The 24,323-nt window shown below is 40.5% G+C and overlaps 3 protein-coding genes across 7 annotated transcripts in view; all 3 read left to right on the top strand.

Annotated features, from left to right (window-relative positions):
* Positions 1–6,715, top strand: part of plb1 (phospholipase B1) — a 13,169-nt gene extending 6,454 nt beyond the window's left edge. For both annotated transcript variants that reach the window (XM_017411398.3, XM_017411389.3), the window contains exons 20-43: positions 269–377; positions 480–531; positions 619–699; positions 914–979; positions 1,054–1,154; positions 1,232–1,313; positions 1,509–1,613; positions 1,710–1,805; positions 1,883–1,954; positions 2,047–2,124; positions 2,230–2,290; positions 2,368–2,426; positions 2,753–2,820; positions 2,908–2,951; positions 3,088–3,187; positions 3,287–3,338; positions 3,464–3,544; positions 4,199–4,264; positions 4,401–4,495; positions 4,808–4,889; positions 4,995–5,099; positions 5,221–5,316; positions 5,393–5,467; positions 5,547–6,715. In XM_017411398.3, the coding sequence (XP_017266887.1) occupies positions 269–377; positions 480–531; positions 619–699; positions 914–979; positions 1,054–1,154; positions 1,232–1,313; positions 1,509–1,613; positions 1,710–1,805; positions 1,883–1,954; positions 2,047–2,124; positions 2,230–2,290; positions 2,368–2,426; positions 2,753–2,820; positions 2,908–2,951; positions 3,088–3,187; positions 3,287–3,338; positions 3,464–3,544; positions 4,199–4,264; positions 4,401–4,495; positions 4,808–4,889; positions 4,995–5,099; positions 5,221–5,316; positions 5,393–5,467; positions 5,547–5,804 (2,084 nt within the window). In that variant the 3' untranslated portion in view covers positions 5,805–6,715. The remainder of the gene's footprint in view (positions 1–268; positions 378–479; positions 532–618; positions 700–913; positions 980–1,053; positions 1,155–1,231; positions 1,314–1,508; positions 1,614–1,709; positions 1,806–1,882; positions 1,955–2,046; positions 2,125–2,229; positions 2,291–2,367; positions 2,427–2,752; positions 2,821–2,907; positions 2,952–3,087; positions 3,188–3,286; positions 3,339–3,463; positions 3,545–4,198; positions 4,265–4,400; positions 4,496–4,807; positions 4,890–4,994; positions 5,100–5,220; positions 5,317–5,392; positions 5,468–5,546) is intronic.
* Positions 6,716–7,167: 452 nt separating this feature from the next.
* Positions 7,168–16,918, top strand: LOC108237541 (serine/threonine-protein phosphatase PP1-beta catalytic subunit). Its single transcript, XM_017419036.3, has 8 exons — positions 7,168–7,298; positions 10,049–10,180; positions 13,805–14,035; positions 14,122–14,226; positions 14,333–14,404; positions 14,650–14,801; positions 15,134–15,268; positions 15,394–16,918. The coding sequence occupies exons 1-8, from the start codon at positions 7,247–7,249 to the stop codon at positions 15,496–15,498; spliced, it is 984 nt and encodes a 327-aa protein (XP_017274525.1). The 5' UTR covers positions 7,168–7,246; the 3' UTR covers positions 15,499–16,918.
* A 1,357-nt stretch (positions 16,919–18,275) lies between these two features.
* manea (mannosidase, endo-alpha) lies at positions 18,276–22,666 on the top strand. 4 transcript variants are annotated; one of them, XM_017411758.3, is made up of 5 exons: positions 18,276–18,385; positions 19,077–19,679; positions 20,155–20,264; positions 21,225–21,301; positions 21,401–22,666. In XM_017411758.3, the coding sequence occupies exons 2-5, from the start codon at positions 19,166–19,168 to the stop codon at positions 22,032–22,034; spliced, it is 1,335 nt and encodes a 444-aa protein (XP_017267247.1). In that variant the 5' UTR covers positions 18,276–18,385; positions 19,077–19,165; the 3' UTR covers positions 22,035–22,666. The 4 variants fall into 4 exon arrangements, with proteins under 4 accessions (XP_017267247.1, XP_017267280.1, XP_017267262.1 ...); XM_017411791.3 differs by having other exon boundaries at positions 18,291–18,325; XM_017411773.3 differs by having other exon boundaries at positions 18,359–18,380.
* The last annotated feature ends 1,657 nt before the right edge of the window (positions 22,667–24,323 follow it).

Below are 24,323 nucleotides of genomic sequence, written 5' to 3'. Positions count from 1 at the left end.
CCACACTCTCTATTTCTGAATTGAGAAAGCTCCTCGGATGAGAAGCGAAACGTCTTCAGCTACAGAATAGAAGTCCAGTTGTTTTTGTTTTTTAACTTTTTTTGAATTTACCATGGCCTGGATGACTGAGAATCTACACCAGCAGATATTAAGGAATGTTTTACTTCAATTTTTATGAAACATAGAACTTTCCTTCTCGTACAGAAAGCATCTGGATATACTTTTTGTGTATGTTTTTTTTAAATAAACAATTTGTGCTTTTTTGCAGACATCCTGAGGGAGTTTAACCCCTCCCTGACTGGATTCTCAGAGGGAGTCGGTTCTGAGGACAGTCCAGGAGCCTTTCTGAATCAGGCTGTGCCAGGAGCAGTGAGCGGGTCAGTCAGTTTAAACTCGTCTTACTGCACTTTTTATTCCAAATGAAGAAAAATACATTTCATCAGTTTGCTGCTATTATAAAACCTTGCTCTTATTTACAGTGATATGGTACAACAGGTGCGCACTCTGGTGGACATAATGAAGAATGACTCGGTACATGCATTTATTGGCTCCAGTAAATATTATCTTAGTCACGTCTTGACATATAACTGATAAACATTTACCTGTTGGCCTCTTTAGCGCATCGATTTCCACAACGACTGGAAAGTGATCACCATGTTCATCGGTGGCAATGACATATGTGACTTCTGCACAGACAGCGTGAGCACACTTTTCCCCACACATTTTCAGTTATTTTCAATTTTGCATTAGCTTTGCTTAATTATGGTCCAAAACGCCGTATTTGCATGTACAGTTTAATCTTGAGCGATTTACAAAGGAGCAAAAATCTGATTAATAATCTGTTTTTTTTTTCCTTTTAAGCCATGATCATATAAAATATATTGAGTGAAAACACCTTTTTTTTCCCCTTCAGATCCTCGCTTCACCCAGCAATGTGGTCAGTCGAATCCGTCAAGCTTTGGACCTGCTCCACAATGAGGTATGCTGTCATCTTCTTGCACCAGTGTCCCCACACAAATACAGAAAGCCTATAAAGTGATCTTTGTCTTCCAGGTGCCTCGTGCCATCGTCAATTTGGTAGAGCTGTTTAATATTGTACCACTGCGGGATCTGCACAAGAATAAATTGTTGAATTGTCCCACCTGGCTTGTAAGGTCAGTCACGTTTTGCTCATGCAGTTTGACCGTTTAAACACCCATGACTATTCACCGGGGCAATTTTCGTGTTTCAGGTTAGTTTGCCCCTGCGTGGTGAAGCCCATTGAGGGATCATCTGAACTGCAGTGGTTAATTGACTTCAACAGAGCCTATCAGGTTTTCAGCTAATTTTATGTGCATTTTAAATGTAACCACTGTTTTAAATAATTGTTTTGAAAAAACAAAATCCCATTTTTGGAATTCCCCCCATGAACCATCTGTTCAAAGGGGAACATTTGGGAACATTTAGGAAGTTAATGAAGCACATATTCATATACCATGTATCAGAAAATTGTGTTTTTTACTTTTAAGCTTGCTATGAGAGAGCTAATTGACTCCGGGCGGTACGACACACACAACAACTTTACTGTGGTGCTGCAGCCTTTCTTCAGAGAGATGTCTATTCCCACGTTAGAGGTAAGAACGATCAGATGTGGATCCAAATCCTCTCTCTTCTTTAACTGTTTCTTCCTGTTTTCTTACGGTGTTTTGCTTATACCTCCTTTTTTAAAGGATGGCCGACCTGATCGCTCTTACTTCACACCGGACTGTTTTCACCTCAGCCAGAAAGCTCACACGCTCATGGCTCGATCCCTTTGGAACAACATGGTAAAGTTTGCTCCATCGGTGGACGTTTCTCTTATGGTTTCTCTGATATTAAATCAAAGACTGTCACTCTCTCTTAGCTGGAGCCAGTGGGCAACAAGACCTTCAGAGAAGACTTCACTGCTGGAATAGAACTGAAATGTCCCTCCAAGGTATTCATTCATATTAAAACCTTTAGATTACTCTACTGTTTTTGAAACACTTGCATGCAATGAAACTGATCTTAATTATGTTTCCACTACAGACAAACCCATTCTTGCGAACAGCTCTTAATAGCAACTACACATTTCTAGGCCCTCTACCAACTCTCCCTCCAGTTAACGTATGTTATCCCTATTTTCCCCTATTTTAGCAAAGCATGCATTTATTCTATAGAGTTTATTTATTCTCACTGATAATACCTAATATATATCTTTGTTATTTTTAGAACTGGGGTAGTGACTTCTCCTGTGCTCATACAGCTCCATCCAATTCTGTACCCATTTCAGGTAAGGATCCAGGCGACACTCAGTAAGATCTTAAGGAATAAAATGTTTAAAAAATATTCATACTGGGCTTTTGTTAGTTCACAGATTACGTCCAGCAGATATCAAGGTGGTGGCTGCTTTAGGAGACTCGATAACGGTAGGTTCATGCCAATACAGACGGAGACAGGTGGTTTGATCATATGGAGAAAAAAAATCCTAAAAGTAGCTCAAAGTGAAAAGAAATTTGACCCATGTACTACAGCTACACATAAAGATTTCAGCTACCTTTAGCTGTCTTCTTCATATAAACGCTTTTAGAAAGCATCACGTTTGTCCTTGTTTTATAGATTTGTAAAGTTTTCTGGGTTTGACTAAGTCTAAAAATACGAGTTAGGTCCCAGCAAGTTCAGTTTTAATGTAATACAGCAGAGGACAGAACAGAAGAGCATACGCCTGAAAACCTTCACTGTTTCCTGCGTGTAGGCTGGCTTTGGTGCCAAGGCAAATAATCTGCTGCAACTAAAAACTGAATACAGAGGCGTGTCATGGAGGTGAGACACATCGCACTCACTCCATAATCACATTCATGTTGCATCATGAACATTTCCTGCATTTCTTGTCTGGTTTCGATCACCAAGCATCGGAGGGGATCATACTCTCGAGACTGTCACGACACTCCCAAGTAAGCCACGTTTTTTCCTCACTGTAATGCACACTAACACCACCAGATGACAGCCTTAGTCAGAACAAAAACTAGTGCCCTGTCTTTCTTGCAGTGAAATTCTGTATTGTGTCATATTTTGTCATTTTTACATCAGATATCCTCAAGAAGTTCAATCCTGACATCAAAGGGATGTCCAAGGGGACTGGCAAAAAGCAGACCGGCTTCAACGTGGCTGTATCCGGGGCCAAGATAGCGTAAGCCTTAACGTTTGCACGTTATGTACTGCCGTGCAACACTGCCAGCATTTCATTTTATTAGAAAACTATCACTTTATGATATTTAATCTCACGCAGAGGAATCCCGGAGCAGGTCCGACGTCTGATTGATGCCATGAGAAATGACTCTGTGAGTTTAAAAGTGACTGGAATCCAGTCTGTGATTTAATATGGTTGAATTATAATATTTCATAGTAATCATGGCCCTGTTTGTCTGTTTCTCTGAATTCTCCACGATCTATTGGATGTAAACAGACAATAGATTTTCAGAATGACTGGAAACTTGTGACCCTCTTCATTGGAGGCAATGACTTGTGTCAGTACTGCAACGACCGGGTGAGTCCCTTTAAGAAGTCGTCACAAACACAGATCTAATAAGGTGCACCGATTTTTTTTAATGCGGTGGTTAAACGTCCCTGGGTGTTGTGTGATGTCCTGTGCGGAGCTGTCTCATGATATCACTGGATCTGAGCACTGGAGCAGAATAATGAGGCTTTGTGAGCAGCCCTCCCCTCCTGGTTTTATTGTGTCAGACTGAGATGAGAGGGTTTTTTTTGTCTATCTCAGCCTGTGTCTGAGTGCAGCAGGCACAGTGAGAGGCCTTGTTCTCTAAGAGGCATAAACAACACACAAGTCAACCCAGACTCTCTCCATCCTGTTTGTCCGTTTTTTTATTTTACGTCTTGTTTTTCTGTTCCCGCTCCATTAGTCTCCTCACGCCTCGTTGACCGAGTGATCTTCCTGTATTGCTTTTCGTCCTTCAAAGCAGAATATCAAAAAGCAGCAAATGAAGATGAGCTCTGAGCCCGTGGTGGCTTATTGTTTATTTAAGCTTTTACATCTATCTCTGCTCCTGAAGTGATGTGAATAAATTCAGGCTTGACCCCTTCATTATGCAGCTTTTCTCTGGCTGCAACAGAAATGCTAATAAGGCACGAGTGAACTGTGTCTTTATCAGTAATTAATGAATAATCTCTGCAAAACACACAGGCCTCCCTGTCACCACAGAACTACAGCCATCATATGAGGACAAGCTTGGATATATTTTACAAAGAGGTGAGATGATGCTTTGTTCTGAATAAGAACACAGCTATTTTTTAGGCTAACATTTTCTTAAGATTCCTCAAATTATCATTGGTCCGTGTAAGAATAAATTCTAATCCAATCTCGTTTTCTCTTTTTTTCATTGGAGGTCCCAAGAACGATTCTCAGCATCTTGGAGATCCTGGAAATCGAAGGTCTTCGCAGGGTCAAGAGGGACAGTCTCGGGTGCACTTTGTTACAAAAGTAGGCAACGTTCATTTGGTCCAGTCGTTCTTTGAAACCCAAGGCCACCGAGACTGAGGCAGAATGTGTCTTTTAGTCAAAAACACTTCTTAATATCGATTTAACATTGAGTGAGTTCTTCAAAGAGCCTTTGCCAAGGTTGATGCTCCATTTTGCAGTTTTAAAGAAAGAGACCTGAATACGTATTTTAAAAATCCACATGTTTTTCTTTTGCCCTTGCTCCATTTCTCTGCAAAGAATTTGTTATGTTGCATTAGACTGCCTTTTTACAATTTTTCTTTTATACGGTTGAAAGTCTCTTCTGATCCACAGGCAGGTCTGCCCCTGCTTCTTGTTACCGGGAGAGGATTCACCAGAGCTGGCCGAAATAAAACGGATCAATCGGGATTTCCAAGTTAGTAGACAAGAACAGTTAAACCAAAATAAGTGCTTCTGGGTAAATCTTGATAAAGAAGGCTAATTTACAGCCACAGTAATAACATCTGGATTCATCTGTCAGATTGAGACTGAAAACCTGGTGTATGGAGGTCGCTACGACGGCAGGGAGGACTTTGCTGTAGTAATCCAGCCTTTTTTCAAAAATACCGTCGTGCCATTAAATACTGTAAGCCATCTGTGCAACGCCCACTCCGCAGTGCATCAAATGTACAAACATTTAGCTCTGGGACAGAAACTGTCCCCTTCAGAGCCCGTAATACACACAGTGGTGTGTTTGCTTCCTCCAGGAAGGCAGGGTTGACACCACGTACTTCTCCGAGGACTGTTTCCACTTCAGTGAACGAGGACACGCTGACATGGCTGCTGCTTTGTGGAATAACATGGTGAGTCTGGCTGAAGCAAATGGAAGAAGGCTACCTGTTCATGAACAGAGCTCAGACACGTTTCTGTTATCTCTAGTTGGAGCCAGTGGGTAAAAAACAGATGTACAACAATTTCACAAATGCCAGAAATATCCTCAAGTGCCCCACTGAGGTAAGGCAACTGCTGCACCTGCTACTGCTGACCTCATTGCGCACAATCAGTCTACTTCAAATGCATTTGTGTGTTTCAGGAACATCCGTACATCTTCACAAAGGCGAACAGCTTTCCCAGCTCGACCACAACCACAGCACCCACAACACACACAACCTCGGTCCAGCCTTCAACCGCCGACTGTTTGGGCAGCGTCCCAGTGTGGCTCGCTGCTGTGCTGGCTGTGATCGGCCTTCTGATTGGCGGGGCCGCCACCTGGCTCCTCCTCTTCTGCAGAGACAAGAGAGGAAAGAAGATGATGACGTCTGCAGTGGAAATGAACGGCACAGTGTTTTAAAATGTTGTGATTATTGCACTGAAATACCTGAGGGGGGGAAGGAATGAAAAACTCCAGCTACACAAAAAGCATCCCCTTCAGCATCACTGAACCATGAAAACATCAAATAACAGTCTTTCCTTATTTAAAGAAATCACCCATGGAGTCAGCTGAATGGGTCTCCTAGTTTTAAACCTTGAGCAAACAGAAATGCTAAACATGATGGATTTTTAAAAGAATGTTCTTTGATATTTTTATAGGCTTTGCACAACCTGGTAAGATATGTTTAAGTGTCAGAGCTGGTCTAACAACTTAATGAACCAGTTCAATTACAAACTACTATAGTTAGGGGTTTTCATTAGCAGATTTATAGATTACAACTAATGATCAAACATTAAAAGTCCTCATTGCAAACTATGAATTCAAACCTGTAAAAGGTTATCAAATGGTGCAGTTTGAAAGTTTACTTCAGTAGTTTTCCAGGTATATTGATATGCAATTCTGAAATGTGGGTACACACGCCATGTAAACAAAGCACTTTATCTACGTACTTTACAAATCTGATCAGACTTCTTGTTCTCAAATGAGTCACAAATTTTGCTTATAAATTCTTCATCTAAGTACACATTAACCATCGATATGAGAGAAATATTTTGTGCATTTTGTCTGTTATTTTATGAACGACTTCACAATGAGCACCTTTAACTTATTGCTGCCTTGTTTAAGTTTAACCCGACTTTTCAGATAACGTAATAACGTGAAACAAAATGCTCAATACGTGCCTCAAAATGCCTGTAGAAATAAACATTTAGGACTTTGCAATTATTTCATGCAGCTGTTTTATTTCTTTTTTGTTTTGTTAAATTACATTTTTATGTTTGATTCCTACCTATGTTTTCAATAAACAATTTGTGATATTAAATCTAATAAACCAGGGGAGAGCTCTTATTTCAGATCAGATGTAATTTGTCTTTAAAATGCACTCGATGTGTAGAATGACACTATATCAGAAGGTGATATGATCGTGTTATATCAAGAAACAAACTACTGATGCTTGTATTTGTATGGTTTATCACTAACTGCAGTGATATAGACTGCAGATATAACACAGAAGATATTTTAGACTCCCTTACAATGGCTGAAGCAAGAAACAACTCCTGTTCAGACCAGTATCAGTGTTTTCTTCACATACAGTATTTAAATGAATGATCCGGTCTGTGTATGCTATTGGCTATCACTTGAGCTCTTTTATTATTAGTCAGTTCATTATCTAATCCGTACATATTTTATATTACCGCTCACTGCTGTAAATGTGAGTGTGTGGGGTTGAATTAAATGAAAATATTCTGCGCCTGCCTGCTGGGCTCCTGTTATTTCAGGTGCAGCGGTTTCTTCCCAACAGCGCCCCCTGGTGTCGGCGGAGGAATCGCACCCGCTCGTCACTGTGCAACAGCAGTGTGAAGATGGCGGAGGGTGAATTAAACGTGGATAGTCTAATTTCTCGGCTCCTGGAAGGTAAACGGTTGCGTTTTAGTTTGTAACATTAAACGAAGGCAGCGGGCTGGACCCTTGGACTCGGTTCTGAACGGTCTCGGGTGCGCTGGTTGGCAGAACGCAGGAACTTGTTAGCATGAAGCTAACGGGTTCTAGCTGTTTCTGGCTAACCGTTAGCTGCCTGACCGTGTTTATAAACACTGAGCTATGAACGCCTACATGTCTCAGCCTGCGCACTTTCCTGCCTTACTCGGTTTTGCTATTATAACTCAATTATTGTCTTTATTTTAGCATGTAAATAAACTCCAACGCTGATTTATTTGTTAAAAGGCTGGTTTTCAGTAGGAGGGGCAGAGTCCGTTGTATTTTTTTTTTTTTTTGTAACAGCACTAACCCTTGAGTCAACATTTGTACACGAAAATGCGGGAATATTAATTGTTAGCATTCCTCTTGCCTTTGCGGCAGCTAAATTGTATGTTTTTATTGATTTTTAGTTCGGGGACAGGTGTGAATAATGTTGAAAAAGGAAGTGGTTTGACTGATAAACCAGCAGCTGCTGCGAACAATTTAGATCTTAAAACACAAATTAACAGCTTACCCTTTTATTTGATGTCAAGTGGTGTTAGATCTAGGTCAAAGATTAAATTTGGGTGTTTATATCCCCTCACTTGGTTAGTAGGTGTATTTTACTGTTGTTTTCAGGATGCATTGTAAAATTCCCTTTAATTGTCTGGTCCACAAGACTAACCTACAACAAATGCGAGGCATTTCAAAGCAACAACACAAAAAGTTTGCAGGTTTTTTTTCTCTCTCCTAATAAAATGTTCATATCTACATGTTAACCTGGTGTGTGTTCTCAGCCAATTGGCTGCTTTTTTGCAATGGTCTTTGGTGAACAAATTAAAGACAAGTGGAGAACACGATGTGCACACATCCTTTTTTGTGCTTGCAATCCACCACTTCCTCAAAAAGCTGAGTTTTCGGTTCCCTTGTGAGAAACTCCTCGAGTCCACCAAGGTAAATTGTCCTTGGCATACTTTCCTTTTCCATCTGTGATGCTGCTGGACGGACAAGGATGTCTCCATCATAAAATCTAATTTGATGATTAGATTTTATAAAGCTGAGCACCATTGATAATTTAACCATTATGTTCGTAACTTAGTTTAATTTTGATCAGTAACTTTTTAAATTAATTTTATCTTTTCCATTTGCTTTAAAACCAAAATTGAGCCCAGCTGGTTGAATGCACTTAGTTAAATATTGGAAAAGAAGCATATTCATCCCAGGATTCTGATTCCTAGCCGTATTTGTTTGTGTTTTTTGCCGGTAAATACTGTGACAGATTACAGCTCGTGTTCTTGCAGCTTTGGTTTTGTGGCATTTAATTTAAACAAGATGCATTTTCTTAAAGAGGTAGCCACATAACGTCGGCATTCTGTCTGAGGGGATTGGACCTTTTGGTAAAACTACGTGTAATCGCAGCAATTACAACTTGATGGGCTGAGTGTTGCTTCACCCTCACAGTCACACGGATTCACACAAACAGTGTTTTAGTTTTTGGTAGCCACAAATCCTCGTCATTGCCCGGTTTCAGCCTTTGCCCCATTAAGAACCTAATCTCATTCAAAAGTGCCAGCCTGTAGCGTGACAGTGAGAGCAACCAATAAAAAGTTCAGTGTTGGAGCTAAGCGGCTAAGATACCCCAGCTTAGCCCCCCCCCCGCACCACTGAGGTCTGGTGAGGAGCTCTGCAGTGTCACGCTTCGAGCCCTGCGCAGCATTTAGGTGCAAATTAGATGAAACGCAAGGGGGGGTAAATAATCGATAGGTGCTAAGCACCGCGGATGGCGAAGCAGCAAAACGTTTGGAGCTGTCAGATCCGTCACCCACGAGGATTTATGCACTGCCGTCTCACTTCGCTTCTTGTCCCGGCCCTAATTACGGGACTAATGGAGTGTAAGCACACATGGGTGTGGATTTACAGCTGCACACAAGAGAATTCAGAGTTTCTGACACATGCGTCACCCTATCCATTCCTTTAACCGCGTCTTATTTAGCTGCTTTGGAAATTGTCATCCTTCACTAAAAATAAACAAAAAGGCAACAGAGAAGGGGGTTGAAATAATCTTCCTCTCTGACTAAAGATGCCTTTGCTCCGTAGGGCCCGACAGCATCCCTTTATCGGACTTTTCAGTGGGCGTCGTGCTGTAAGGCATTACAAAAATGGTCACTTATTACATAATTCCTCACTTGGTAGATTTGCACAAGAGTTCGTTCTCAGTCCAAAACAGACGAAATGTCAAAGAAGCGGTTTTAATGTATCAGCTTGCTTTTCTGAGCTCCTTTCTTTTTTCACTCGCTGACTTAAGCCCGCGTTTGCATTTCTCACTCTTCCTTTCACAGCTGTAAGATAAGCCTGAGCTGTGGCAGAATTCGGTACAGTGATTCGAAGCTAACATTGCACCTGTGAGGCTGATAAATCCACACAGCCAAAGATGCAAACTCCTCACGCAGCCTGAGCAGCAGGGTTCTGGTGTACGACTGAGACTAAAGCAGTCATAAGATGGAGAGTGATTACACCCACAGTTTATCTGCTGGCAACATGGCTTTGTGGTTCTGCTACAAGTACACTTACCCTCAGGTGGAAAAACTAAAAAACAAACAAACGTGGTTTTATTCTGATTAACTTGGGGATGCAAAGGGTTGCCTGAGCTGCTTTGAAGTAGTCAGTGACATTGATCATCTCTGTTTATTTTCTCTGTCTCTCTTCAGTGCGAGGATGTCGCCCAGGGAAGATCGTTCAGATGACGGAGGCCGAGGTCCGGGGCCTCTGCATCAAATCCAGGGAGATCTTCCTCAGCCAGCCCATCCTGCTGGAGCTGGAGGCTCCCCTGAAGATTTGTGGTCAGTGCTGATGTTTCTCCCACAGTTACATGACCATGTCATGCTCTGTTTTTAATCTGATTTGTATCCCTCTGCGCCTTATTACACCACGGGCTGTAAAAATGTCTTTTAAAAAAACAACAGCTACTGAATGTTTTGTTTACGTACACAAACTCAGCAACTTGTTCAAACACAGTTTCTACAAATCACTGTTTCTTTCACTGCTTGTACTGACATGTAAACAGCTACTTAGGAATAACTTAAGAACACAAAAAGAAAAAAAACACACCAGAAGCTTCTGCTTGTTCTCCAATGTTAGCGAAAGCTTGCAGGATACCCTCGGAGTTGGAGCTGTTTTAGCAGCAACGATTGCGAGCTGCAGCTTTAGGCAGGCGATTTTTTTGTTGTTGTGGTTGGTCAGTGTACAAGTGGTGGATTTTTTTTTTTTGTGGCTCTCAGAAATGTCAAGTGACATTAGTTGCGTTTGGAAAAGTGCAGCTCCCGCACAAAGCTGCATTCTGACTCCGAAGAGTTGAGTGCACCGACGGCAATCTCCCAACTGTGCAGAGCGCAGAGCTTCGTCTGCACAGCCTCAAGCAGCAGTCCATTTCTTTGATATATCACAGGGCCTTTTTTATTTTTTTTCTAAATGTAAGCAGGTTTGACACTGTCACGGCACAGGTCATATTTTATGTCTGTATTATTCTCATAACTCCACTGCCCCGTGTTGGTGAAGAGGGCTACATTTATGCACGCACACACAGGTCTGTTGACAAGTAAAGAAGCCTTGGTTTATAAGTGACCTGCGTCTGTCAGCGTCAGGAAAAACAACCACTGCTGTTTACCTTTTATCTCTCAGCGTAGCCTCAAACCACCCAGAGCGAACTGATATCTGCACCATTCCTGGAGAGAACGGTGCTTTATCTGCTACACGTGTGTACGTTTTGAAACTGTTCTTGTTTAGCTTTACAATATTAACTTCAGCTTGTGTGATCTGTGTTTTAAGCAAAAAACAAAAAGGAAGAAATGTTAGGCACTGAATGTTAGACTTTAAAGACTTCTAAATGTTGCTATGAATGAGTTAAAGCAAAGATAAAACTCTCATTGTCCCTTTTTTACTGATTTTTCCATCTAGTGACTTATTATGTACCTTTAACTCGCTACCAAAGGTTGTCTGAGCACCAGATTTTAAGGTCCAAGCAGGAAACTATAAATTATTTACTAAGGCTGCAGCTCAATTCTGTGCTCTCACATCTTTACACCTAATGTCCCAAGTGCAGTTTTACCCAAGTTGGTAGCTTTAAATGGCGTTTGTATTCATTAGCTAGAAATTCCAGATATAAATGCTGAATTACAGAAGCAGTGGGAGAGGATGAAGAGCGAGAGCGCAGCATCTTTTACCGAAGGAGATGCTATTTGTGGTGCCGCGTTCAGTACCATTATGGCATCAAAACATGGTCATTTTGAGCTTTTATATAAAATTATTCTGCTGCACATTTACCAGTTTTTCTTTTTTTTGTTAACTGTAAATGTAATAAGAACAGTCTCAGAACAAATAAACTTAAATCCTTCATTTTGCTTACATTTATTTTGGGACTCCTGGGGATCGTTTTATGATTATAACTTCTTTAGGTATTTATTTTATTTAAAAATAACAAAGTATGAATAAAGAGCATAAAATCTTTTCTGACTCAGCAGGCAACATTTTTTTTTATTTCTTCCTAAAAATGCGATATAGGCACATTTGATGTGTGCTTTGCTGACAGTAGGAAAATGGTAAACACGTGTACTTTAGGGGACATAAAGTCAGTGCAGACAGACAAGCTTAAAAATTATAGAAGTATTTGCTGTACTTGTATCTAAAGTGACATCTTAACATTTAAAAACCTAAAAATGCAACTGAGGAGGCGGTAATAATGCTTTAGTACATCTTCAGCCAATTTTAGTAGAGCTTTACTTCAAATTACATTTATTTCTTACCTAAAGTATCTGTTGTTGCTTTCATTCTTTCATTCAAGCGTTTGAAATTTTGCAGAAATTCTATCTGAGTGGACTTTGATTACATGCTTAAAAACAGAACACATAGTGCAGAATAGGATCCTGAAACCATCAGAATATTTATTTATTTATTCAAATTAAAATGTGTCTGTATTCAAACAATAACTAACACTCAGAGCAGGAACTCTTAGCCTTGTTTTTGTGACTCGGTTATCCACCAGCTACACTAAATGTCCCCAAAAACGTTTATTTTCTCCATCCATTCATCCTCCATCATTTTCTTTAGACTGTAACCTACAGTTCCCAGAATGCCAGTGCCCTAACACTGATTTACAACACACCTCTACATTTATAAACCTCACATTAGGTGGATCATTAATGGACAGGCGTAGTTTACATAAATGGACAGACATGTTAGGGCTTAGTGCAGATCTGCTCAGTATTGATCGTGAATTTTTTACAGCTCATTTCCCTTGTGAGTGTACTTCGTTTGCTTAGAAAAGCAATAATTTCTGCATATATCAGGTCCCTATTTGCAGCTTACCTAAAACTTACTTCTGATGGAAAGGTAAAACCTCACCACAGGCAAGAAAACATCAAATCACAAAGTGGTTTGGACATTTTAAAGCCTTTCTGGTCTCCAGCTGACCGTTTGTGACCCGAACCTCCTTTCAGTGAAGTTCTGATTTTGTATCAATAATGTTAGGGAATATAAAGCCGTCATATCATTACTAGTACTTGCATTCAGGGGTTGGATGCCCAGACTTTAAAATAAAATCGAAGAAAGTAATTGGAAAGTCAACAACCAACAAAAAAAACAAAACCGAAATGGTCAAACTTAAATCAATTTGCTAAGACTTTTGAGAGCTCTCAATGTAAGACATCCAGAACTGTTCATTAAATCATCTATTTCCAAGGAAAGTTTGCTTTTGTGTCCTTGGATGCAAATTAAAATATGCTTTGGTCTTTAGCTGTACATGTTTTGGTGCCAGTTGTGGTTTGGGTTTGGTGCACATCATGCAGCTGGCCATTGTAAAATAGAAGAAAATGTTGCCTACCAGTCTTAGGAGCTTAACATTAAACACATGTTTTTGTTGGTCACTTTAAACTCGGGGCCCAGGCAGCTTCGGAACTAACAAAGACTGGTGTTTATTTTAATTTGTGTTCGGCGCCATCTCGTACTGAATGACTGCGCATGAACGCGCTTTCCTTTTTGGTTCTCGTTGTCCGCTCATTGGCGTTGGCTCTTTTTAGCCATCTGCGTCTGGAGCGTTTAGCCCAAATTAGAGCAGCTCTTAAGCTGGAGCAAGGAGATATAAAAGGAAGCAGGTCTTGGCTGGGCGATGAAACGACTCTCCCCTGCAGAGAACGGGCGCTTTGCTCGGAGCGGCTCCAGCTCATCGCTGCCTTTCTGATGTCAAAGCTAGAAGAGGTTGACCCTAAATCCCCTAAAGAGACACGTTCAAATTAAAGCTAGTTTGTGCGGATGGATCGTGATGGTTTTTTCTCTTCCCATGGGTCAGGTGGCAGTTGTCATCATTCATTTTCTGTGTGCACTCTTCAGTAAAGCACCATCAGACCTCCAGATCTTATTTTCATACACTTTATCCCCCCCCCCTAATGTTTTGTGCTTCTCATCTGTTTCAGGTGATATCCATGGGCAGTACACAGACCTCCTGAGGCTGTTTGAGTACGGTGGCTTCCCCCCGGAAGCAAACTACCTTTTCCTGGGTGATTACGTGGACAGAGGGAAGCAGTCTCTAGAAACCATCTGCCTTTTGCTGGCCTACAAGATCAAGTACCCGGAGAACTTTTTCCTGCTCAGAGGCAACCACGAATGTGCTTCAATCAACCGCATTTACGGATTTTATGATGAGTGTAAGTGAGCTTGTGTTTGCACAAGCTGCTCTGACGCGCAGACGTACAGCGCTCGGCTCATACAACACGTTTTCATGTGTTCACAGGCAAGCGGAGGTTCAACATTAAATTATGGAAGACTTTCACAGACTGCTTCAACTGCCTCCCCATCGCTGCAATTATTGATGAGAAGATCTTCTGCTGCCATGGAGGTGAGGGCCTAAAATCTGGCTCCCATCCCCTTGTTTAGAGAAACTTACATTTTTATAGGAAATTTTTGCCTCTATAATCAGATGCAATCTGTGTTTTCTGTTTAAGGGCTTTCTCCTGATTTGCAGTCCATGGAGCAGATCCGCAGGATCATGAGGCCAACAGACGTCCCAGATACAGGTACCGTTTGAGCCGGGGGTGGACTTCAGAGAATACTTGATCCTGAACATCTTCACCCTGTCTGGATTTCTGCCAGGAAAAAAAAAAAGAAATTTATGTTTAAATAAAAGACAAAACACAGCCTCTCGATTCCTGATTGAAGAACTTTTTACATCAGTAGGTCGTCTGTGTTTTCTCATCTGTTCACGGTGCCTTTTCAACATTTTTTCTGCTCTCCGCCCTTCCTTTCCACGCGCACCCATCAGGTCTGCTGTGCGACCTGTTGTGGTCAGATCCCGACAAGGACGTGCAGGGCTGGGGGGAGAACGACCGTGGGGTCTCCTTCACGTTCGGGGCTGATGTGGTCAGCAAGTTCCTAAACCGGCATGACCTGGACCTCATCTGCAGAGCCCATCAGGTAATCAGGAGCCTGGATATAAAGGATTTAATGATAACTTACCTTTATTTTAGTCTCATGTTGATTAGAAAGTAGTCAAACCACAAATGTGTTTTTCTAATTTCCTGTCTTTGCTTAATTTCTTTCCCATAGAAGCTCTCAGTTATGATCAATCACTTTGTTTGATCATAATTAACTATATTTTAAGTTGTCATTAAAGCTATTTCATATTTGTTCAGATGGTTTGTGTGCTCAACCCAGAAAGAAGTGTTTGTTTCTGAAACAGGCTAAATGTTTGTCTCTTAGTATTGATCGCTGTAGGCGTTAGAATAATGTCATGTGTCTTAAAACAGGTTGTGGAGGATGGATACGAGTTCTTTGCCAAACGCCAACTGGTCACACTTTTCTCTGCTCCAAACTACTGCGGGGAGTTTGATAATGCAGGCGGCATGATGAGTGTTGACGAATCGCTCATGTGCTCCTTCCAGGTAATTTGAAAAAACCAAAATGTTTTGTTTTTGTTGTTTTTGTCTGAACTTGTCTCCCCGCCACAGAAAGCTTCTCTCTCACGTGTCGCATTTGCCATGTCTGTCTCTCTCTCTCTGCCGTCAAGATCCTGAAGCCCTCGGAGAAAAAGGCCAAGTACCAGTACGGCGGCGTGAATTCCGGCCGGCCTGTCACCCCACCTCGCACCACCCAGGCCCCCAAAAAGAGGTGAACACACAGCTGGGGCTCCTCCTTCTCATCTTGTCCATTCCTGGTCAGCCATCCTGGCAGCCCCTGTAACGTCCCCCTTCAGAGTGAAGAGACGAGGCTTATCTGAGTGTCCAAATCTTCCTCCCTCTTCCTCACCAACACTTTTCTTAATGTGTATGTGTACATAAACTTGATGTGTCAATCTGTTTTATTTATTTTCACTTTGTAATTTGCCTGTGCGTTAGGATTTTTTTTTCCTTTTTTTTTTTTTTAAATTTCTAACAAATAATCTTTTTTGGTGGTTTTCCTAAGGTTTTCTGAGCTTGTGTGTTGTGTAAAGAAATGCCTTCTATGTCGCGAGGGCAATGTGACCAAGCTACAGAAAACCTTTTTTTTTTTTTTTTCTTTAATAAAACAGAATAAAAGTTCAACTTTTTTTGACTTCTCAGAGGGAAAAAAAAGGATATTTTTTGTGTGTTTTTTGGGGGGATATGGTTTAGTGCAGAGCAAAATTCACAGATTTAAAAAAAAAAAAAACCTAACCCACTTTCAGATGATTAAAGCATGTGCACGAGTATATTTTATATGACCATCCTCTGATTAAAGTTCACCACCCCATTTTTAGGAAAATAGAGAACAGATTTTAGAGGCTAACTCAGACACGATCTGCAACACAACATGCTCTGGGCATCGATTTCTCCACTCTGTTCTGCGTCCCTCTGCCTCGCCGCGCCTCGCCTCCCACACTGAAACATGCTGCTTCTCACACAAAGCTGGTATTGACCTTTTCTCACATCTCTTTATTCCTCCTCACCAAAATAATTGTTTTAAAGTGAGGACTGAGGGTTTTGATTACACTGATCTGATGCCGTTTTTGAAGAAACTAAAAACTAAGCCTCACCAAATTGTTATTGTAATATGCATATGGTACTTTTTAGGACTAGCAGCTTTTTTTTTTCTCTTACATCACCCAATCTGTTACAGTACAGTGTGTGAAAACTAGTGGAGGTGGAAGTGGGTGGAAGACCCAGTTTTAACTTTGCTGTGTGATTATGTCGCCACCTAGTGTATAGACACAGCACTGCAGTGATAAACAGCCCACACCACATGTTTTACAGATCATTACATTACCAATCTAAATTGTGTCATTTACTAATATGCACAACTGCGGTTAAAGTAATTCTGGTTAGTGTTTGCTTCAGTCTCTACTGCACTTACCGTACGATTTTATAGAAAACACTTCCCTTTTCTATTCCCCCCCCACCTCTCTTTTTTTTGTTCAATTATTTTGGTGTATCTTTTTGTTCTCGGTTGATATTAATTTGCTTCATTAGTTTTCTTGATGACAACAAGAAAACACGGTGTTACTAAAAGCTGTTTTGCAATTTGTACAAGTTTGTTTGGAAGTCAATACATTCAATAAAATGGATAAAACACAAAGTCACCAAAGTTACTGTCTTTTTATTAACTTTAGGCAAAGGTAGGCAGCTGCCTTATGCTTCACAATACTTGGGGACTCATAATATACCAAATAAACCACACTAGTTAAGATAAAATGGGTGCTGTGCAGAAAAAAGTATCCATACTGAAATAAATGGAGATATGGAGATTAAATGCAGATGTGAGTCACATGGCAAGTAAGACAATAAACAAAATAAGCTACTAGTGATTTTAGGAAAATAAGGGTAGAAACAAATTAATGGAGGGACGTGTTTGAGCTTTGCTTTGGGCCTCAAAATGACAATCCACCTCTGCTTAGCACAAGTGTATATCTGAACATATTTGATTTGATTTTATTCCAATGTAAAAATGAGGTATCGTATAGTCGAATTGAATGAAAAGTGTGGCATGCTTTGGTTTTATTTTTGGAATATGTGCTCAGTTTTGTGCAACATTTCTTCTCAAAGCATGACCTCGCAGATGCCTCTTAGCCCAGCTCAGACCACTCCGCATCAGCCATGAGTACAGCAAGAAGATCAGCGGCAGGAGGACACATGGAGCCGCCGGGTCGAAGTGAGAGAGAATCCATATGAGGAGGACCCACAGCGCCGCTTTCAGAAGAAGGAGAGCGTAGAAGATGATGTTCTGAAAGCTAAACGTGGGGCTTTTCTGAGAGACAGGCTGAGAAAGGAGCAAACTGTGTTGAGCTATGTACCTTTTAATGCATCATAAAAATATGTTTGTATTATGCTAAACCTGTTCATGATCCACTGGTGCCATCTGAGCATCCTCACAGTCCACACACTGTAGGTAGTAGTCAGTATGATAAGGAAACCTTCTTTTCTTCTTTCTTTGTCTTAAACATGGTTTTGGTTGTGGCGTTGATGAAACCATTGTCAGAGAATTTCAGCCTATAGTTTGTGTTGAAATAATTTAAATGTGCTGAGTGTGAAAGTGTCAATAACAGAAACATTTTATATTAAAACAATACAATTTTTAAAGTCATATAAGCTTTGCTGGCATAAATTTTAAAACAAGAAGTGCACACTAAATTTTAGCTACAAGCAATTGATAAATAAATGTGAAGTATGATCCATTATAATAAATTAAAATAATAAAATTCTTTGCTTTAGACTTTTGTTTGCAAACTGCTTCACTTACTTGGTCTGTAGTTTTGAGTTAAGAAATCTGTGCAAAGAGAACTTGGAAAAACATGTTTTCAGTATATTTTAAACAAAAACACAATTAGTACAACTGGGATGTGATTCACCTTCCAACCGCATGGGGGCGATATGTATAGCTTATTCAGATAAACCGATTCCGCGACGTAGTTCGTTTTTGAGGACGCGGCGCGGGACAGTAGAATCCTATAGCAGCTGGATGGGTTACAGCTTGCGGACAGAGCGCAGGTAAAGCATTTTAAGATCAGCGATGTCACCTACGACAAACTGCAGAACCAGAAGTGTAAGGTAATGTCCCGTCCTCTGCATCATTTTTCAGCTAAATCCATTCATAAAAACTCGTTCGAGGTGCTAAAACTGAGCTGGTTTTATTTTTATTAGTTAGCATCGTTAGTATTCTGTAGACACAAGCGATTTGCTACGTGTTGGAGGCTAAGAAAACATGCCTCCCGTGTCTGGTTTGACTGCTGTTTACAAGTCTGAAGTTCAGTTCATGAAGAGTTCAGGTAGCTAATGTTGTTTAGTATGCTTCGTTTTGGCTTAAGTGAAGTGAAATTTATTTATATAGCACTATTTAGCAGCAAGGCGATCCAAAGTGCTTAAGAACAGTCATAATTAAAGAAAGAGGCTTGTAACTATTTACATTAACGACGGCCTACGAAGTGTATTACATTAGCTAGTTTTATTGCTTGTTTTTAATCTGCTTTTTTACAATGAAGTCCATATTACCATCGACTATTTAATCTGTTATTGTAGATGCTGAGAGCTATACTGCTACATATTTTACATTTTATTGGAAAAAATCACTTGGTGTGTCAGTGAAACTTGAGCAGCAACAGAAAGTCTTCTGAATGTTTTGGAGCTTGAGTCTTAGATTATTGTTACAGATAATGCACTTTTGTAGCAGGCAAAGCAAGCTGCTCCACATTTGTTAGCTGCTTTTAACACACTGGTATTTATTGTATTCCCAAACCTGCAGGCTGAGTCCGAGCTTTGATGCACCCACCATCAGCCCCTCGCTGCTGTTTCAACAATGAACTATGGACACCTTCAAGCTCTGAGTGAAGAATGGCAAGGTTTAGGTTCAGAACTTCTGTCGCATCACTTGCTTTGGTGGTGTTCATCCTCGTCATAACCCTGATTTTAAGGGCTCTCGCCCCGGAGGATCCTTCTCTCCACAACCCAAAAGACGTTAGGGCAATCCCAGACAGAAAGATTGATCTACAGATCCAAAGAGACACCAAGAAAACACCTGAAGAGACCAAAATGAACGACTCTGCTGAGTCAAAAAGGAATGCAGAGCTGGAAGCCATACTGAGGAAGTTTCCTCCTCCAAACTACTATCTCCATACTTTCTACTACGTGTGGTATGGAAACCCCAAGTTTGATGGCAAATACATCCACTGGGACCACCCACAGCTGCCACACTGGGATGCTAAGGTGGCTGAGGGATATCCACAAGGCAGGCACAGCCCCCCTGATGATATTGGGGCCAACTTTTACCCCTCTTTAGGGCCTTACAGTTCCAGGGACCCCTCTATTATGGAGGCTCATATGCAGCAGCTGCGTACAGCAGCCATCGGTAAGACGCGAGTGAGCTGAGCTGTCACTTAATCAGGAAATAAATGGGAGTGAAAAATGGCTAAAATATAAAAACGTGTACCAACTGAATGAGTCAGTTTAGGCAGATGTCATTTGAAAGCTAAAATTAATTTCACTAAAAGTCATCTAGTTAGTAGGTACAAACTTTAAGGGCTGGTATTAGTTATTTGTTTGCAGATAACTAAAGCTGAAATGTAGAAAATATTACAAGCGAATATGTTTTGTAACAATATATTAGCACACAATTCGGTATAATGAGAAAAGTAAATGTCTTTGTTTTTTTTAATATCATATAAAATGTGGTCAGTTTTCTTTTATCAGTCTGATATTTTTGCTAAATGGCAGTCTATGCCTTAAACTGCTCATCATTTATGTCCTCAGTCTGAACAGCGATGTGGAAGTTGCATGTTCTGATCAAACTGTGTGTGTTGTTTGATGCCTGCATTTATTCTCAGGCGTCATCGCTGTTTCCTGGTATCCTCCTTCAACTAACGACGACAACGGAGAGCCAATAGACAGCATAGTGCCTTTGCTGTTGGAGGTGGCACATAAATACCACATTAAGGTTTGTAGGATGAATGGAAGGTCAGGTACTTGTATCTGTTGAGATATAATATATAACAAAATAGAATATGTAACAAAAAAAACATTGCACAGAACACTGAAAAATTTAAAAGGGTCTTCAGCATTACAACAGTTTGAAAATGAGTGTAATTTAAATAAAATATGAATAAACGAGCAAAAAGCAATAAATAAGACTAAAATACCTAACTTCTAAAACTATCTAAAATAACACAAAGAAAGTCATTTTTTTCCACTTTAAGAAAACAATCACAGCTGTGGGAGAAGCATTGGTTATTTGTGCAGTCAAATTTTCAGATGGTTCTGCTGCAGTCAGCCACAGCGTTTTTTTTACAACGCTGAGAAGGGAACAAAACTTGACCATCTATAGTTGTGTAAGTAGCAGCAAAACTTTAGGGTAGAAATCATGCATCTGTTTCAGTAATGGAGAAGTGTGACCTCTGCAAACCTCTGACTGCATTTAGAATGTGACAGATATGTCATCAGATCTTAGTGTTGATAACAAGTAGTTGCAAAAGAAAACACTACATTTAAAGTTTGTCGTGTTAAAAAAAAGTCCATGTTTTTGATAGTTTGGAGGTCGTGTCTAAAAGGTGGGACTGTTGCACATTCTGGTTGTTTATAATCTCTGATCTCTAACACTTGTCCTTACAAGTTATTTTCAAATAGGAGACAGAAACCACAGTGACAGTCTTAGTCGATCTAGCGATACGTTGATCTGTCTTCCTGTCAGCCACACTTTGGCTTGTCATGATGCTCTGAAAAGAGTCAGTATTGTTTTTATTTAATGCAGTCTAACTACTTATTAAGTAGTTACAGCCTAATTAATAACTGCATTATTAACTGTTTATTAGTCATTTATAAAGGGACCCTTATTGTAAAGTGGTAACAGACATAGTTTAGAAAAATAAATGTTCTATTTTTATCTGATATATGTTTTCAGGTTGCTTTTCACATTGAGCCATACAAAGGAAGAGATGAAGTCAACATGTTAACTAATGTCAAATATGTCATTGAAAAGTGAGTATTGCTGTGTTTTATGAGTGCTTATCCATTAGTGATTAGTGTATTTGTACATTCCTGTGTAACCTTTCTTTGTTATTTATCTCTTTTCCTCAGATATGGAGAGCACCCGGCATTTTTCAAGTACCGAACAAACACCGGCAAACTTCTTCCACTTTTTTACGTGTACGACTCGTATTTGATGAACTCGGAGCAATGGGCTAAGCTGCTGAAACACACGGAGAGCAGCAGCATCAGGGACACCCCGTATGACGCCATTTTCATCGCCCTGTTGGTCGATGAGAAGCACAAGATGGACATCCTGACCGCGGGGTTTGACGGCGTCTACACATACTTCGCCACCAACGGGTTCTCCTACGGCTCCACTCAGCGCAACTGGGGCTCGATTAAAGCGTTCTGCGAAGACAACAACCTGGTCTTCATTCCCAGCGTGGGTCCAGGTTACATCGACACAAGCGTTCGGCCATGGAACTTTCAGAACACTCGAAACCGCATCAATGGCAAATACTACGAAACCTCGCTGAGCGCAGCGTTGGAGACCAGGCCTGATTTCATCTCTATAACATCGTTTAACGAGTGGCACGAGGGGACACAGATTGAAACGGCAGTTCCTAAAAATAGCCAAACGGTGTACTTGAACTATCTGCCCAGTAAGCCAACAATCTACCTGGAGATAACTCGCAAATGGGCCGCCATATTTGGCGGTGAGCGACAAAAATGGCAGGAGTGATCACGGCAAAAATTCATTAATAGGGATATGCTACTGCAAAAAAGTTTTGTTTGCAAAATACAAATGATTTATTCAAAATTAAATGATTTGTAACACCACAACGCAGACAATGCTACTTCGTTATCCTCATATTGGCTGCAGTAATGTATGGTACTTCTTGCACTTGAGTGAACTACTGTTAATTACTTATAAGATTCAGAAATATTCCCAGCTGAAACCGAAAGGCTGGGTTTTTTTTTTTGCCTTTATGTGATCTGTGACTTTTTTCAGTAAACTTCTTATGCAACATGCACCACTGGAAGAAATTAAAGAAAGACAAGAAGGTGACTCTTTTCACCTTCACTTCAGACAAAAAAAGATGTTATTCATAGTCATAGTTTCAGAAACACTGAGAAATACTTATCTGTTATGTGCAAAAGTTCACATGGTTGTTGAATGCAGTTACGTAGGGGTATGGTGACAAAGTGTTTGCACGAATCACTTGAATAAATTCTCTGATTAGATAATGGAAGTTCTTCTTGTTTCACATTGTCACATTGTGAACATAGTCCACATTTTTCAACAGTGGGTCATTATGTGTGAGCTACTCCAGCAGGCAGGTTTTGAAATAAAGCATTCAGAGGTTCAGGCCACTCGTTATCAAATCCTTTAGAATTCATCTAATTCATCGTTTGTTCGGTCCTTCTGCTTTCACAAGCTCTGACAACTCATTGGCATGCAGTTTTCAGACTCATGTCCTCGTTATTTGACTTGAGAAATTAGAAGGGGGAGAATGAGGGCAACTCCAAGGGTTGCATTTGCATTTAGGAGGCGTTTGTGGGAACGCGCAATATATGATTCAAATAGGTGTTGATGTTGTCGAAACAGCTCATCATTTGGTTGAAGAAAAACAACCGAGCTGTCAGAGAGATAGAAGAAACCATTGGATGATCCAAAGGCAAAAACATGTATTTTATGGATGTTCTTCACAGGATCTGGTAATTTACAGAACATTTGAGAACGTGGGACCTGTTCATGCACCTTCGTGAATAAACAGGAGAGGATCAACATGTGGACTGGATTTTATGTATGATGGCACTGAGGAGACTTTGCTTGAAAGCAAAGGAACCTGGAAGTGGGCAGATTTTACTTTCAGGTCAGAATTAGTCAAAAATTGCAAACTTGTGAAAAAAAAGGGAAAGACTCAAAATAGCTTTTTGAGACAAAAATATCGTAAAGTCTGACATTGCAAAATACAGAGGACAAAATTAGGAGCACAAAGTCACTAACAAGAAACGACAGAAGATAAAGGCCTTGAAGGCCAAGTTATGCATATTAAGGCCGAATATTCTGCTTTTTTATGTATGCTAAATCCAACCATAGAAGTTCTTGACTGCAGCTGTCAAATTACTTCTGAGCTTGCAAAATAGCCGCTCTTCAGTTAATTTAGTTGATTTTTAAGCAAAGCTGAAAGCCTCGAGCACGTCTTTGAAAACTATAGAGATTGTCCCAGAAGGTAAGACGTAGGAGGAAACACTGATGTTGTTCGCATTTTTAAATGTTCAGCCATTTTCCTCGGACGTCATTTTACATTCTGGGACACTGTCGATTGGCGAGACAGACGGATCAGGCTGGAAAGGATGTGCAGCAGGTTAAGGCTTGTTAAAGCTAGAAATGGTAATGCTCTAACAAGAGAGGTGATAGGTAGATGGAGGAAGTACTTTGAAAAAATAATGAATGAAAGGGAAAAAGAGTAGAGATCATAGAAACTGTGGACCAGGAAGTGGAAAAGATTGGTGAGGATGAAGTTCGGAAAGCTTTGAAGAGGATGAAGAAGGGAAGGTAGTTGGACCTGATGCCATATAACAGCTGTGGTATGAAAATGTCTAGGAGAGACAGCAGTGAGGTTTTTGACTAGGCTGTTCTGAAGAAATTGGCACCAGAACAAGGGTGATTTACAGGGTTGTAGCAAATTCAGGGGAATTAGATTGATGAGCGACATGATGAAGATCTGGGAGAGAACTGTGGAAGAAAAAAATCTGACTATTTGTAAACAGAAGTGTGGTTCTATGCCAAAAAAAGAGCACCACAGATGCCATCTTTGTTTTGAGGAGTTTGATGGAGATGTACAGAGAGGGTCAGAAAGAACTTCATTGAGTTTTTGTGTATTTAGAAAAAGCATATGACAGGGTGCAGAGGGAGGAGCTGTGGTGTTGTATGAGGAAATCTGGAGTGGCAGAGAAGTATGTTAGACTGGTATGTTACTTCAGCATGTTTAATATCTGCAGATTTATCTGACACAGCATCATC

This window comes from Kryptolebias marmoratus, linkage group LG10 (assembly GCF_001649575.2).
Source record: "Kryptolebias marmoratus isolate JLee-2015 linkage group LG10, ASM164957v2, whole genome shotgun sequence".
Lineage (NCBI taxonomy): Eukaryota > Metazoa > Chordata > Actinopteri > Cyprinodontiformes > Rivulidae > Kryptolebias > Kryptolebias marmoratus.
This window is presented reverse-complemented; position numbering and strand designations above follow the sequence as displayed.

Bases quoted from the DNA above. Each gene is read 5' to 3' on its own strand.
- LOC108237541 (XM_017419036.3), top strand. From the start codon at position 7,247: ATGGCGGAGGGTGAATTAAACGTGGATAGTCTAATTTCTCGGCTCCTG. The intron at 14,405-14,649 runs GTACCGTTTGAG...CGCACCCATCAG, and splicing joins AACAGACGTCCCAGATACAG to GTCTGCTGTGCGACCTGTTG. The intron at 14,802-15,133 runs GTAATCAGGAGC...GTCTTAAAACAG, and splicing joins TCATCTGCAGAGCCCATCAG to GTTGTGGAGGATGGATACGA.
- manea (XM_017411758.3), top strand. From the start codon at position 19,166: ATGGCAAGGTTTAGGTTCAGAACTTCTGTCGCATCACTTGCTTTGGTG. The intron at 20,265-21,224 runs GTTTGTAGGATG...ATATGTTTTCAG, and splicing joins CACATAAATACCACATTAAG to GTTGCTTTTCACATTGAGCC. The intron at 21,302-21,400 runs GTGAGTATTGCT...TCTTTTCCTCAG, and splicing joins GTCAAATATGTCATTGAAAA to ATATGGAGAGCACCCGGCAT.